This window comes from Enhydra lutris, unplaced genomic scaffold (genome assembly GCF_002288905.1).
Source record: "Enhydra lutris kenyoni isolate GAN:26980312 unplaced genomic scaffold, ASM228890v2 scaffoldscaffold71, whole genome shotgun sequence".
NCBI classification, from domain to species: domain Eukaryota; kingdom Metazoa; phylum Chordata; class Mammalia; order Carnivora; family Mustelidae; genus Enhydra; species Enhydra lutris.
The window spans coordinates 1,335,517-1,352,469 of record NW_019154155.1 but is presented as its reverse complement, the minus strand read 5'-3'; the positions used below and the strand labels follow the sequence as shown (position 1 = coordinate 1,352,469).

The following is a 16,953-nucleotide window of genomic DNA, read 5'->3' as shown; positions in this document are numbered from 1 at the left end:
GGGCACCGTGCTGGGACTGAGGGAGCATGACTGAGGGGAGGTGTTCCACTAGAGTACAGTGAGAGTCAGCATTCTGCTGATTCCTGCAGGTGGCCCTGGGCTTATGCTGAGGGCAGGGGAAGGAAATGGCACCGGCCTGTTCCTTTGTTCTCTGAGCAGTCTCTCCATGAATGCTTGTCTCTCTGGGATGTGCTCCAAGATGAGCGAGTAATCTCCCCACTGTGTGCCCCAGGGGCTCTTCAGATCCCTGCTTCCACACTATATGTCTGTGGGCTATTGCCCTGCCTTTTCTCCAAGAGCAGCACAGTGCCCTCTGAGCTCTCCTAGAACCAACCCTGCTGATCTTTAAAACCCAAAACTTTAATCCCTGTTGATTACAAGAATTCATGAAATTCAGCCCTCTAGCTTCCCAAGCCAATTGCTCTGGGGATTCTTTTTCTCCATGTGCTCGTTCCCCTGTGGGCTAGTCTGTCTCTTGTCCTCTGCAACCATGAATCCCTCCCCATTACAGTGGCCACAATCTGTTTCCCAAGCCATATCTCTGTACTTTCTAGCCTCTTCAGTGTGGCCTCTTCTCTACCTTTAGTTGTGGAGTTTGTCCTTCCAGTCTTCATGTCGATTTCTGGAGTATATAGGATGATTTCATAGTTGTCTAGTTGTGTCTGTGGGAAGAGACAAACCTAGGGTCTTCCTGCTCTGCTGCCATCTTCCTCTTATCCTCTTTTCTTGGTTTTAACATGAAATGATCTATTTTTCAAATCTTCAGGTGAGACTAGAGATCTAAGATGATATGTCTTATTTATCCTGTGGTTTTTACTCTAATTTAGGCTACACAAATCTTCCAGGACATATTAGCATTTTTAAAGGTATTTTAAATGCACAAAGGAGTGATTAATGAGGACTTTTCAGTGAGATAAAATGTCTCATATTTAGGATATATGTGTGAGAGTGTATACAGTGTATTAATTATGCAGTTCCCATTGTCTGCCTCTTCGCTGATTTCAAGTGCACAAGCTGAGGAGACAGTCCTTCCTAGGGTCACCCCTGTCACTCCACATGAGTGGCTGCCAGCCTTATGTACTTTAAGGCCATCTCCTGGGGCAGAAGTTTTTATCATCCTCCCAAACAATGATTTTATGTTTTTAGTTTGTGGTTCCTGCCACCAAAGAGCCCACAGAAAAACCTGTAGGCTAACACGATCTCCAGGATCTTCCAGCTCTGAATTCCTTCCCATCTGTGCTAAGGATAAGGATGGTTGTGGGCTGCTTATTCTATAGCTGCTTACTTCTCTATGACTGCAGAGAGCTCACTCACTCAGCCCCGTGGGAGCAGCTTAGGCTCTTTAACAGAGTCTGGCTTGAGAATTTTCCCCAGCTTCCTGGGACACAGGACTCAGGCAGGGACCATAGTTAGCCATCTGACATGCACCCACATGGAGATCATTTTTCACGAACAGTTAGCAGCTGTTCTTTTTTTTACTCGGGCACAAAGTTATCAATGGACATCTTTCATCATTGTCGAGCGACAGCTGAGTCCATGCTCTGAGTAGTGTTCTGTAAAGATAAGAGCGGTGCCCGGCCTGGTGTCATGATAGGAAGTTCACCTTGATGGGTTAAAAATAGAAGGCACCCTGTTGGCAGTGAGCACAAATGAGCAGTGCTTATAGCTGAGCAGAAAGAATAGAATTTGGCTATTTCACTTCTTAGCTATTTTCACTGTGAACACTTGCCACTCATCACCAACAAGGAACCTATTTGCAATAGCATTTGGGAATTCTGCATCATACTGTTCAACCCGTCCACCCCCCTGAGAGCAGTGGTGGGTAAACCTCCCAACAGTTGCAGCAGAATCTTGTCACCCAGTTCGTCCTCAAAGCTCACTGAAGAATCACTTGCATCACTACTCTCCACTTCTAGGATATCCAAGTAAGATTTGGGCTTATCTCAAAATCATACAAGGAAGTAGGTAGTTATAGGAATGTGTCTAGTACTTACCATGTGCCGCGCACTTTTTATCGTGCTTTACATTTATTAATTCATTTAGGCCTCAGGGAATCCCTAATGAGAAAGTATTTTTACCATTTTACAAAGGAAGAAACACAGGCATGGTTGTTAAATAAGAGTATGTGGCAGATCTGGGATTCGCATCCGGGCAGACTGTCTGTGCTTCTTATGGACTGAATGTTTGTGGCCCCCTAGAATTCATATACTGAAGCCCTCACCCTTCATGTAATGATATTTGGAGATGGGGACTTTGAGAGGTGATTAGGTTTAGATGAGGTCATGTGGCAGGGGTGGGGGCCCTCGTGATGGGAGCAGTGCCCTCATAAGTGGAGGCATCAGAGAGCTTGCTCCCTCTCCCATTTCCTCCCTCCTTGCATGGGTGCATGCAGACATACACACACACACGCACACACGCACGCACACACACATGTCATGTGAGCACAGTGAGAAGGCAGCCTTCTACGGACCAGGAAGAGAACTTTCACAAGAGGCCAGCCACTTTGGCACCCTGATCCCGGATGTCCAGCCTCCAGAACTCTGAGGATACATGTCTGCGGTCTGTGCCCACAGTTGCTGGCATGCTGTTAGGGCAGCCAAAGCTGGCTGACAGTGGTCTTGAAGACCGTGCAATCCAGCCCCACACAGAAGCCCTCCCAGCCCCTCAGCTTTTCAAGAAACACCTGCTGCTCACTCTCTTTGGTCTTTCAGATGCCCTTCCTCAGCAGTCCCTCTGCCAAGCTCTTGATTCGAGACGTTGATTTCATCCACTTCTGTGGGAGGAGGAATGAGTGAAACACCTTCTTATTCTACCATAGGAAGAGCAGGTGACCCATAGGCTGTGTCACAAGGGTGTGTATTCTGACACCAGGCAGCCAAGGAATGAGTGAAGTGAAGCAGCCCCTCTCTGTTCCAGAGCCCTGGGCTCTGTAAGGACAAGAGGGCAGCTTTCACTGTACCAGGAGCCAGCCCCTGGGTCTCTGAACCTTCTAGAGTCAGGAGCCAACTACTCATAATCATGATGAGGGACACTTGTCTCTCTTCTAGGGGCCTGTCACTCAGATGGTGAATAGGTGAGATGGGCCATCTTTATTGGTATCTGTCCTAAATACTGCGCCTTAATGTTGAACCCAATATTCCAAATTACCACAGTAGTTGTAACTGTGAGGCATCGAATTTTTCTCTCAGAAAAATGGATGACTTTCTGTGACAACACAGTGACTCTTTTGCCTTTCTGTGCAACCACATGAGAATCACAATCTAGAAATAGTAATTGTTGAAATTGTCTATAAACATACGAAATAAGCACTGTACCGCAGATACTCAGACCCACAGCATAATTTCTGGAAACCAGCAGGCCCACCTCTACAGAAGGAGAGTCAGAGCTGGTACCATGGTGTCCCTGCAGCCCTCCCCAGACTCCCTGCAGGACAACTGCCCCAAAGCACAGAAGACAGAGGCTACATGCATGTTTTCAGTGAATGTCACTTCTTTTGTTCTCGAAGGTAGAAGAGAGTACAGACTGCATATTTTAAAATTATACACAACCAGTTTTAAACCTGACCTCACTTTGGACATGAGTCCCACATTTCCGAACAGGGATAGCTTATTTCCTTGCCTTAATTTTGTGTATCAGGCCCCGTGCTATGTGGTAAGAATTATCTTCTCATTCAAAAAACCGCCTCAGGAAATCAGTGGTCTCTAAAATGGGGTGCTAAGGAGCAAAATGGGAAATCAAAATGACCACTAGCTGGAAAAGGATAAGTTAATAATCCAGAGGATGTCAATCCTCACCTTTCTCTCTTTCCCAAACAGCCTGTTTGGGAAAATTGGGTGCTGTCTCCTTACCCAGTAGGGAGTAAATAAGAGTTTAAATGTTTTCCACAGATTTTTTAAAAAATCACCCCATTCTACATGCCCTGAAATAAGAGTTCCCTCCCTTGGGTGGGGATGGAGTGTGGTGAGTGGAGTTTGTGTTGGCTTCAGAGTTTCTTTGTCACAGCTGCCCTGCCAGGCACTGGGGAAAGGCCCCCCAGTCCCGTGGCTTCTGTCTAAGTAGTCCACGTGATGATGATAATGTTTGTCAGAGTAGACCCCACAGGACAATGTCATTACCACAGTGAACCACTCAAATAGAAATTACTGACAATACCAAATGTGGTGAAGATGTGGAACAAGAGGAATGCTCTCCATCCATTTCACTCATACAGCTGCCTCAGCAGACACGTGGGCCATTTCTTAAAGGGTAATCAATACAAGCAAACCTCGTCTCGTGCTTTACAGATCCTGCGCCTTTTACAAACTGAAGGTCTGTGGCCACCCTGCCTTGAGCAAGCCTCTGGATGCCATTTTCCCAACAGCATTTGCTTACTTTGCCTCTGGGTCACAGATCGGGGAATAATTTCAACTTTCGAGTCTATTTATTGAAGAAATACGTTTTGAAAAGCTCTCACTGTCATAGAAACTGATTCCTCTGATGGACCTCGGCAAACTCCATTGAAAAACCTTCTGGAAAGGATTCACCATTCTAGATGCCTTTAAGAACGTTCATGATTGATGGGAAGAGGTCAAAATATCCACATTCACTAGAGTTTGGGAGAGGTTGGTTCCCCCTCTCCTGGAGGACTTGGAGGGGTTCAGGGCGTCCGCGGAGGCAGTCACTGCAGAGGTGGTGGAAACAGCAAGGGAACTGGAGTTAGAAGTGGGGCGAGAAGATGGGACCACACCGCTGTCGTCTCATGTTCAGACTTGGATGGACGAGGAGCTGCTCCTCATGGATGAGCCAGGAAAGTGGATTCTTGAGCTGGAATCTGCTCCTGGTGGAGATGCCGTGAAGACTGGTGCAGTGACCACAAAGGATTTAGGATCTTACATCAACTTAGCTGAGAAAGCAGCAGCAGGGTTTGACAGGATTGACTCTAATTCTGAAAGAAGTTCTACTGTGAGTGAAATGCTACCAAATAGCATTACATGCTACAGAGAAATCATTCATGAGAGGAATAGTGACTCAATGCAGCAAACTTCATCGTTGTCTTCTAAGAAACTCCTTCCCCTGCCTCAGCCTTCAACGTCCCCCACCCTGGTCAGTCAGCAGCCACTGACACAGAGGCGGGACCCTCCGCCAGCAAAAAGATTACAACTCGCTGAAAGCTCAGATCAGTTATTTCTTAGCAATAAAGTACTTTTAAATTAAGGCATGTGCATTGTTAAGACATAATGCTATTGTACACTTAACAGACTACAATATAGTTGTACACCTAACTTTTATATACACTGGGAAACCAAAAATCCATTCGACTTGCTTTACTGCAATATTCACTTTATGGCAGTGGTCTGGAACCGAACCCACAATATCTCTGAGGTCTGCCTGCACTTTCCATATGACAGAGCCACCCCATTTCCAGGTGTGTACCCCACAGAAGCAGAAACATACGCACACAAAATGACTTGTACAAACATGTGGAGAGCAGCCTTATACTTAATAACAGCCCCAAACTAGAAGGAACCCAAATGTCCATTGATAGGAGATTCGCTAAACAAATTGTGACATATTCACGTGAGAGAATATTATTCAAAAAATTTTTTTTTAAAAATGAATTATAGACACACACGAGAACATAGATGAATCTCAAAGGCACCATGTTAGGTGAATGAAGCCAGATTCAAAAATATGAGTACTTTCCCATTTAGATTAAATTCGAAAATAGGCAAAATAACTATAGTGCTGAATCTGGGCAGGGACTGAATATTCTGTTGGCGCATACAGGTGTACTTATAAAGATGTATACATTTGTCACAACTCTGAACTAAAACCTTAAGATTTGTGCATTTGAGTGTGTTTAAGTTATAGCCCCCTGCAAGCATTCCTTTATCCTCCTGGAGGTTGAATATACTTTTTCAAGAGCAGAAGCAGATGCTTTTTGAAAAAACCCATATCATGTGACCATGTCAATCACCCACCACAAACTTTTCAGTGTTTCAAAATAGTAGTATCCATTGATAAGGCAATCTTGTGCTTCAGTAACAAAATAATAATAATATAATGATGATGATGAAGCCCACTGTCAAAAAGAGACTGTTATATGTTCTGTTTTGAATGACTCCACATTTGTAGGAATGATATTTTTAGGTGGTTACTTATCCTCTCCCACCATCGGGGCATTTCAGGGGGAGTCTGAGGCGGCAGATTTTTGGGCTGGAGGTTTTAGCTTCAAATCCCCTTTTGTGCAGGTGGACCAAGAAATACCACTGAATTGGCATTTAAATATCAGGATCAGGCATGTGGGGTAGTTTCTGAGTTAGCCCCGGTATGAAGGTGCTTCTGGCATCACTTGGTGGTTTTTCTAAAAATGCCTTTGCCTTTACAGAGTGCTTGGTAGGGTAATCTTCAGAGGATGTTCCTTTGAAGACTGCCGAGATATGTCTTCCCCGTTTCGGTACAACTAAGCTTAAAATTGGCACCAGGTCATTGGCATCTTGTACAGGGGATGAGTGGGCATGCACGACTGCAGGAAAGAAACCCAATTTCAGCCTGAATTTGCATCCTCTCTCCTGTGGCAAGTGAGTGCGGCCACACTCCTTTGGTTATGGGGCCACGGGAAATTCTTTCCCGCTGCACTGTGGAGTCCACACCTGTCAGGTTTCCGCACGCTCTGAGAATTCCCCGTGGGGGATGGATTTGTGTGGCACACTTGCCTCCCAGCCCAGGCTTGGGTGGGGTATGCCGCTCCCAAACATGTCCGCTATTGCCCCGTCACCCAGAGCAAATAGTGTTCAAACACACACTGGTCCAGGTTTTCTTTTACTTCCATTTTGAACTTGGTGCCCTGGGTTTCTGGTGTTAAATCGAAGTCAGGCTCACACTTGGAGCAAGGTGCCATGTCTGCACTTGGAGATGTTGTCTCCTGCCCCGACACAGGCAGGTGGGGGAAGAAGAAAGCTCCTCATTCCTCATGCTGGGGAGAGGGAATAGGGTTTGGGGCCAAGCAACATGTGTTTGAATCTGGCAGCAAATTTGGGGTGGGGGTGGGGGTTGCAGAGTTAAATTTTCTTCTGCGACATGGGAACTGTGAGGGATTAAATGGGAAGGCCTGGCACTTAGTGATGTGCGAAGAAATCCTAGTCCCTTCTCCCAGCAGCTGAGCTGTCCCCCTTCTCCACGGTCAGTATTGTTTCCCCTGTGCCCCACACTGGGAGTGCAGACTGCCCTTACCTGGCTCTGGTTACTTCTGCTTCCTTTTTAAAACTTCTCAGATGCCTGGGTGCCTCAGTCAGTTAAGCGTCTGCGTTTAGCTCAGGTCATGGTCCTAGGGTCCTGGGATCAAGTCCTACATCAGGCTCCTTGCTCACCCTCTGCCTCTTCCCCATTCCTGCTTGTGCGTGTGCTCTCAAAAAGAAATAAAATCTTTAAAAAGTAAAACAAAACGAAACTTCTCATCTATTACTGCTTTCTTGGGTGGTTAGACCTGGGCTCGTGTGTGTGTGTGTGTGTGTGTGTGTGTGTGTGTGTGTGTGTGTGTGATGAGTAGCAGCAGCGAAAGCACTAATCCCTGGTCAATCTCATCGTGGGTGTCCTTGATTAATATCCCTGGTCTAACCTGACTATTGTCCTGGGGAGCTCATTACCATCAAAGAAGCCTCCAGTCCTATCAGGGCTCCCCCTGTTCGTGTCCTAATGTGTCAACTCATTTCATCCACCTGAGCCTCAGTTTACCCACAGTGGGTTCCTATGCATTTGGCACCTGACTGGTTCAGGTCAGTGCTAATAAAGATGTGTTAACTGATGGGTGCATTCTTCCCAGTAGCACAGCAAGAGGATGCTTTTAAAACCTCAGTAGTGTTTAGAAGGGGTGAGGACAGAAGGTAATTTAAGTCACCCAGACCAGCTCAATAAACCCTTTTTTTGTTGTTGTTGTTTTCCTATGCTAAGAGAATAAGAAAAATGTAATTAAATTTAAGTAACTAAAGCTATGGCCTTAAAGGAGTTTTCAGGACTTGGGACCTTGGTCATTCTGTAAAAAATTATAGAAACCTTTCTGGAGACATGTCTTTAGGTTATATACAGGAAATCTTCTCAGCCCCAAGTTGTAAAAACCAACAACAAAACAATATTTAAAATCTCTGACTTCTGTTCACTTGACAGGGGGCTTCCTATTTCCAACAGAGCAATTCAAAATTCATTGTCCTGACTTCCCTCAGCAGCTAAAATTCCCAGTTTCATATCTGTTTTAAGTAGTACCTTGTTATAAAGTGTTATTTTTAAATGACCCTACTCTTTGATCAGTATACCTAGCATATGATCAAGGACGTAGCCTCATCAGTGTAGCTCAAAGGAGTCCACCTTCTGGGGACCGTGCACCACCCTAGGCATGTGGAGCCATGAGCAAAACTCAAGGTCCCCTCTCAGTGCTGCGGCTGGACTGGCCACACCGCCTGGCCCGGAAGCGAGAGGGCTGTCGGTGGAAGGCTGGACTTACAGAGGGAGTTGGGGGAAGGAGGGTGGGCTTGAAGTAAATGTTTCTTTCATGTGAGGAAGACATGTTTTCTGTAGATTAAAAAAAGGGGGGGTGGATCGAGATGGCCAAAGAGATATGTCAGCAGTAGTCAGCAATCATACTCCTCCTGCTGTGCCATTCCATGCATTATTCCTGCACACGCAAGCACGCCCTATGAAAGGGGGTGGTAGTCTCAAGTCCCCCAAAGCCAGGACCACTCATTGTTTTTGAAGTCCCAGAACATGTCTGTGAAAGGTAAAGAAATGCTAGAGCAGGATTCACAAAAGTTAGGATCTATATTAATATATAGATATGTGTATAATGCTTAAGACTTAAAGACATGATAACTTGCAGGGGATTATATCAGGACATAGCATCTCAAGTTCAGTTTCAAGATTTGGCCTAATTATGCCGTTTCGCTGCTCTCCCCATTGCCGTGATAGGTCTGTTGTAAGAGGTGTCAGGCCCAGGAGGTTTCCTTAGCGGTATAACATGACCTTTCTCCACGTCGACAAATACGATTCCCACTCTCGTTGCTGTACAGAGGCCCACTGTGTGTAGGGACCACCATAGCTTAAGCCGTGTTCTTGGATGTTTCTTTCTTTCTTTCTTTGGTAGCAGCACTACGTGGATATTCTTACACTTGCTACTTCTGATCTTTTCTCATTTCCTTAGGATGAACTTGGTGAGATACAATCCATGGGCCACAATATACTCACATAGTTTTGAGGTTTAAAATGGCTCTTTCAGAAAACCAGCACTCTTGTTTTAGAAAATGAAAGCAAGTCCAATGCCAGGGTAGAGTTTGGCTCTGCCCCAGACCTCATTGCTTTTCAGAGTCATCGTGGTCAAGTTTCGAGTACCACCCTGAGCTATATGCCAGAATTCAAAGACAAGATGGGCATGGTCAGGCATGGGTTTTGCGGTGCAGGCGGAGAAGCTATGGGGACAAGCACAGAGACAGAAGCCCTGCTCAGGTGCAGTCAGATGGCCCAACAAGGGCTTCGGTGGGTGTGGCCGGACCCCCAGAACAGAAGACAGAGACCAGAGAAAGAGTTGAAGCTTGTATGCCACACTGGGATCAGGGTGAACCCCACCCTTTTGCACTTGAAGAGGGCTGCCCTGAGCCCCCTTTGATTTTCAGCCCTACCAACTCCCTTCAAGTGTCCCCCACCCTACATGTGCCTCAGCCCCACTGCCCGCCTACCCTTGGAAAGCTTTGTACCACTTCGTAATGAGTTCTGGCAAAACCTGTCTATTCCAGCAGAACTACATGGTGAGGTGTCCAGAAAAGCAAACCAAGGAATGTAAAGTGTTCTGTTCTGTCACTTTGGTCCCCTTTCTAAGTAGCCCACTCTTCCAGGCCAGCTTGCCAGCTCCATGCTCCTGGCCGTGCTCACTGGAAGCCGAACTCCAAGGATTCTAGAAGCCCCCGCCCCTGTTTCTTTCAGTGCAAAGTTATCCCTCCCTCTGTTACTGCCTTAAATTCTCTTTTCAAATCCTTGCCTGACATTTAACTTGGCCTTGCAACTCTATTTCTTAAAACCCTCCACCCAAAACTGACTGTGACTCAGCATTCCAGGAACAAGTAAATCTCATCAAAGGCAGTGCCTGTCCTTCAGCCTTCCTCTTGGAACTGCTCTCCCCCCTCCCCTCTTCAGCTCTGGAAATCCTGTTTATCTTTCTGGACACATCTCACATTCTATCTTCTTTAAGAAGTCTTACCAGCTTTCTAGCGTTCTGAAAGCCCATAAAATGTGATCGTGATCCATACCATATTCCACGGTGTCTAGTGTCCAGATGGCCCCTGACAGATGGACTTTCAACTTCACGATCGTTCTACTTTATGATGGTGTGAGAGTGATACGCATTCAGTAGAAACCATACTTGGAATTTTGAATTTGGATCTCTTCCTGGGCTAGCAGTACATGGCACAATCCTCTCTCGTGATGCTGGGGGCTGGCCGCTCCCCGCCAGCCACATCACCAAGAGGGTAGATCACCGACACACTGACAGCCGTTCTGCACCCAGACAGCCACCTGTTAGTCACTTTCAGCGCAGTATTCAATACATTACATGAGATACACAACACTTTATTATATTATCAGTCTTGTTTTCTGTTTCTTTTTTTATTGAAGTATGGTTGACACACGTTACGTTATTTTTAGGTGTACAAGGTGGTGATTGGACAAGGCTGTTCATAGTGTAGCTACCCTGTGTCACTGTACTGCACTGTTACTATAGCATTGACTCTATTCCCTATGCTGTCCACTTCATCCCCATGACTTAGGCATTCCATCACTGGAAGTCCGTTCCTTCCACTCCCCTTAGACTGTTTTGCCCATCCCCCACCCACTCTCCCCTCTGGCAACCACCAATTTGTTCTCTGTATTTATGGATCTTTTTTTTTCTATTTTTGTTTGTTCATTTGTTTTTTTAAACCCCACATGTAAGCTTTCACTTACGACCTTTGGTTTTGCTCTATATTATTTCACTTAGCGTAACTTCTAGGCCCAGAAATGGCAAAAATCTCATTCCTTTTTATGGCCACATAATATTTCTTGTGTGTGAGTAATTGTGTACATGTGTACATACACACAATATCCTCTTTCTCCACTCATCTATGGATGAACACTTAGGTTGCTTCCATTTCTTGACTATTGTAAATAATGCTAAAATAAATAGAAGGGTGTATACACCTTTCAAATTAGTGTTTTGTTTTCTTTGGGCAAATACCCAGTAGTGAAATTACTGGATCAGTATGGTATTTCTATTTTTAATTTTTTGAGGAATCTCCGTGCACTCTTCCACATCAGTACTATATTATAAAATGGACAAAAGACTATTTTTTTAAAAAGATTTTATTTATTTATCTGAGAGAGAATGAGCAGGGAGAATAGCAGAGGGAGAGGGAAAAGGAGACACCCTGCTGAGTAGGGAGCCCGACATGGGTCATGGGTTCATGACCTGAGCCAAAGGCAGACACTTGACTGACTGAGCCATCCAGGGGCCCCGGCAAAAAGCCCATTTTGTAATAGATGGCTTTGCCCAATTATATGATGTCTAGTAGTTTAGGTGTATTAAATGCATTTTTGACTTGGGATATTTTCAGTTTATGTTGGATTTATTAGGATGTGACCCCATCATAAGTCAAAGATAATCTGTAGATAATACCACACAATAGAGTGTGTGTGTACTTACAACTTTAGTTTCCTTGAGGGCAAAGATGATAACCATCCCTTTTCCTCTTCTGGGTGTTGAGAATCACCTTGTCTTACACTAAGGTACTACTTCCATGAGTGACTGGGCATTGAAGGAACATGAATTCATGGATAGGCCAAGTAGATGTGAGGAGCCCAGTAAAGTTCATCTAATAGAGGAGTCTGGCTCTAGCTTTCTCTAAAAGAGGGTTTTGATGTCAACATTCTGACCAGACCCTCTATATAAAAGCACTTTATAGACAGAGGGAGACAGGGACACTTTTTAAAATAAAAGGGGGGAAGAGCTGATGGAGATCAATAGGTGCTCACTACGTAAGGTCCCTTTGACGTCCTTCTTAGGTGTATGTTTTCACTGTGGTTGAATTTAATGCTTTCTGTCGTTTTTGTGTCATGGAATGTTTCACATTGGTTAAATTACATCTGCTTTTGAAAGAACAAGTATTAACACACATGTCACTCCTGTTTCTTGCAGGCGACAATGGTCCTGAGCTCTGCACACTTCTGGCTGGGATTATTTCTGGTGCCCACAGCGTGTTTAATGGAAGATGTAGCCTGGAGAGCGTAAGTGAAGAGTGACGTAGTCACCCAAAGTCTTGCTCATCTGTCCTTGCAGTCACCTGTCATGAACCCTGACCATAGGATATTTCATGCTGTGGGATATTCTAAAGGAACAGGTCTTCTGCTACCTGCCAGCAACAGATGTAAAGGATGTTGGGGGTTTGGGTTTCTTGTGGTTTTCTTTTTTTCTTTTAACCTGTGCTTCACCTCGATAGGAGAATATAGACAAAGAGGAGTCCTAAGACAGGCTGTGTAAAGGTCAATAGGTATGAAGCTTGTACATGATTTTAAAGTAGGGTTTCTAAGTACAGATTCATTCCATCAGGTTTAGGAAGCATAACTCAAAATTCATTTCTCCTTATATAAAAAATTAATGCCTAAGCAGTCACAAATATAAACTGGCTTTAAATCCTAGACTTAAACGAAAATTGTCTATATGTAAGTCATTTCAAATTAGAAAATAACTTGGAATGAAGTATTCTTCATTTTCCCAATAATTCACAGTAGAACTCCTTCAAATATGATTTATTTAGAGTGTCAGTGTACAGGTCTATGAGAATCACAAAGATGAAATTATAATGTAGGTTAAGTAGGAAATAATTCATGCTCAGTTTTTGCTTATATGTTCCGGAATACATTGTTTCCAAAATATCTTCTGCACAAGGTAAGCTAAGCAACTAAGTTCCAAGATAATGTTAATTTTAATTTCATCCACGAGAAAGAGATGGAAGACTCCAAAAGAGATAATATTGATTTTTGTTTGGGGTAGGCTGATTCCTCCTACAAACAGTTCCCAACTTTCCCTGAAAATTGAGACTCCTTGATTGGTTTTACTTTGGGCAAAGCATAATTATTTTGGGGCCCTGAGGTAGAGAATTGAGACTTTAATCCAAACCTTCCAGGAAAAGACATCAGATTTCATTTTTATCTCCCCCCTTCCTCCCACACTCAATGAGAATTGTTCTTGCCTGACAGTTAAGGGTGTTTTTTGAAAAAGTCTTCATTTTGGCATTATCTTGACAACCAGTGATGCCTAATGCAGAGAGAGTGAGGAAGAGAGAGAATTGTATAGCACATATTTGGGGTGCTTTTTTTTTTCTCTTCACTAAGTTTTGCAACTATTAGCAAAAATTAAATAATTCTTGGGCGCCTGGGTGGCTCAGTTGGTTAAGCGACTGCCTTCAGCTCAGGTCATGATCCTGGAGTCCCGGGATCGAGTCCCGCATCGGGCTCCCAGCTCCACGGGGAGTCTGCTTCTCCCTCTGACCTCCTCCTCGCTCATGCTCTCTCTCACTGTCTCTCTCTCTCTCAAATAAATAAATAAAATGTTTTAAAAAAATTAAATAATTCTAATTTATTAAATGCCTTGATGTACCAATACTTCCCTTTTATCTGCTAAAACCATATTCTATAAACAGCTGAATTGGAATCCTTCAAAATGAAATTATTGTAGCCAGGAAAGATGTTTTCTTAATCTAATAAATGCACTGAAACAAAATGCTAGTTCTGTTATTTGTTCTTGTAGCACATAGCCCAGTTGTGGCACGCTATATTACCTTGCTAAATTTCTTCAATTTTACATGACAGGTTAGTTTTAGGTAAATCCAACATGATACTGGCTACATCAGATCACATTACAATTTATAGCGATTGAGAATAGGAATGTGACTATGAATTACTCTCAGCCTATTTTAATTCAACTATCTTGATTAACATCCCGAAAAAATATGTTTACTGAGTCTCTGTATTTGCCAAGTGAGACTTTAGCAGCAGTAGCTTTCTACTCTTTCAAAAAAGTGGTTGCAGATTATAATGTCTCCATCTCCTGTCAGTCTTCTGGATCTTTTCCAGTCTATTCCAAGTAAAACTTACCAATCACCAATGAAGCAAATTATTCCTTCAAACAGGACTTGTTTTTGGTTTCCCCTAGTATTATAAAACTAGCAACATTTACATTTTAGCAAGGATAAATTCAAGGACACTGCCTCCAGCTCCACCATATGGAAAGAGTGCAAGTCACTTTTTGCGAGAAGTTTGCCAGCCAGGTAGGAGAAGGGACCAGGCACTACGAAGGAGGTGCTGGTCAGGGGCCAGCAGTGGCAGACCCTGGGCATTGTCCTACCTGCTGCCTCCTGCCCAGGACAAGCCCAGAGAAGAGCCCTTCCCAAGAGCAGTGGGCTTTTCTAGCAGCTTTGGGCTGAGCTGGGAAGACTCCTACTCAATTCCGGAGGCACTTACAGAAAGGTACTTTTGTCTGGTTTTATTTAGGGAAACCAGGGAGAATGGATGGACTACATTGGCTCTCCCTGGCAGTATTTGCCCAAAGTACATGCTTAATTTTTAATACACATTTAATGTCTAAATTAGAGTCGCCACTGTCCTCAAAGACAAGCATCTGGCCAGCTTATCTGGGAATTTTCCCTGAGATCATGGGGCCCAGGTTTTATCTTATCTTATACTCCCAGCCTGAAATAGATGTTGTTGGGTCCAGTAAATTTCAGAGGCTTCTCTGGGAGGTGGAAGCAGACTCAGAGTTGCTCACCTCTGCCGAGGCCACCGTCCAGGACTGGGATTTCTCTTTCTTTCTTTCTTTCTTTTTTTTTTTTAAGATTTTATTTATTTATTTGACAGAGATCACAAATAGGCAGAGAGACAGGCAGAGAGAGAGAGAGGAGGAAGCAGGCTCCCTGCCGAGCAGAGAGCCCGATGTGGGGCTCAATCCCAGGACCCTGGGATCATGACCCGAGCCAAAGGCAGAGGCTTTAACCCACTGAGCCACCCAGGTGACCTGTGATTTCTCTTTCTGAACTTCTGCTTCCCAGAACGTGTTCTGTTTTCCCTTCCTGCACACTGAGCAAAAACATGAACCTGATTGTCCACAGCCACTCTTCATTTGGTTCCAACTGTCAACTCTTTATTGAAACACGATGTGCTCTGGCTCTCCTTGGATGTCCATGGAGAGTTTGAATGAAGTGAACCAGAATCCCAGGGCCGCGAATGGCCTGTGCCATGACAGCGACATGGGGCCGAGTTCACAGGACGGTTACGTTTTCTCATCTTGCCTTGGACCAATTTATTATTTTTTTTAATTTTTTCAGTGTTCCAAGTTTCATTGTTTATCCACCCCACCCAGTGCTCCATGCAATACATGCCCTCCATAAGACCCACCACCAGGCTAACCCAACGCCCCACCCTCTCCCCTCCAAAATCCTCAGTTTGTTTCTCAGCCTTGCACCAGTCTTACAGACCTCTTGTCTTGTTTTGAATTTTAGTGGTTAACTACTTTGAAAGAGCTTTTAAACACTAACAGACCCGCAGGCCCACCTTTTCATGTGTCTTTCTAGAAGCGCTTAACAAAGTGAGCTGCTCTCTTTCTGCATTTCCCCCCTTACTTTGTCCAGTCCCTCTCTCCCATTTTAGGACCTAGACTCTTCAGAGTCAGGAAAAAAAAAAAGAAAGAAAAGAAAGAAAGAAAGAAACTCAGCATGAGGTAATTTAGTCATTTTTTCCATGAAGTCTGTCAGCTTTCTGCTTGAAGATCCATTACTAGACTATCTTAAGTCAGATTTGGACACCATAAAGTAGCTACTCTTTTATCCTGTCAACCATAATTTTCACGAGGGACCAAACTAACACATCTTTTACTGAAATGTTGATTGATTATATGTGATACCTGGCTAATGAGTATTTTTATGAGGAGCATGAAGTTTAAATTGCCCAGAACTACTTTAATATCCTTTAGCTTACACACTTCCAAAATATTTACCCATGACAGCATTCTTAGGTAAGCTGCCGTGTACTCATTCTCATTTAGGAGAAATCCGTTAGTTGCTTTACAAAAATAATATAAATCTCAAGGCCACTGAACACAGGAACCAATCTCCTTTTATCTAACTGTATCTCTTATGCTTTACCCGTCAACACACAATACGTTCAGCACTTCCAGAATGACTTCATTTCCTTATTATAATCCCAGATAGGCAGTTAAATGGAAATAAAAGGTAATATGAAATTTCTGTATACAAATGAGTCTTGATATTTTTGTAAAAAAAGCTTTCTACCTACAATAAGTTCATATGAAGCACACCGTATTTACATTTTTATCCACATTTAGAATTTAAGGTCTCCTTCTGACTTGCTACTTTTCCATGCAAAAGAAAGAGTTGAGGAAAAAAGCTTCCAGGAAAAAAAAAAAAAAGATGAAAATCTGAGCCAATCCACTTATTTTAAAAGTCCTTCCTAACCTGGAGTTACCCTGGAGGCTCCCGGATGCTCTCGAACTCTGACAGTGGCCAAGCAGCCCCACATTGCCCCTTCTGTAGTCATCTGGTTTCTTGACGCGGGTTAGATGGAGCAGCCCTGGGCCACTGGGGATAAGCCGCTCATGGATAATGGGGCTCACTCTGTCACAGCTGTGGCTGAGCAAACCAAACCCCAGCTCCTGGTGAGACCTAAATTGCATGCCAGTGGCTAATGCTCAAAGACTGGCTTTTCACATGTGGACTTTGATGAGGGGGGATCATTTATCTAATTAAGGCTTTATTAGATAAAGGCTGCTGAGAAAGTGGTTTTGCACTGCTAACATTGCTTCTACCCCAGTGCCGCACAGAGAAGGACTCACAGAATCGTCCCCAGCATTACCAGCCAGTGTTCTCAAATAGTGGTCAAGTTCCCAGGCTA

General features: G+C 44.0%; 1 protein-coding gene across 1 annotated transcript in view; it reads left to right on the top strand.

Annotated features, from left to right (window-relative positions):
* LOC111159917 (phospholipid-transporting ATPase IB) overlaps positions 1 to 16,953 on the top strand; it is a 585,941-nt gene that overhangs the window by 522,535 nt on the left and 46,453 nt on the right. The window contains exon 34 of the mRNA XM_022522597.1: positions 12,188 to 12,276. Coding sequence (XP_022378305.1) covers positions 12,188 to 12,276 — 89 coding nt within the window. The remainder of the gene's footprint in view (positions 1 to 12,187; positions 12,277 to 16,953) is intronic.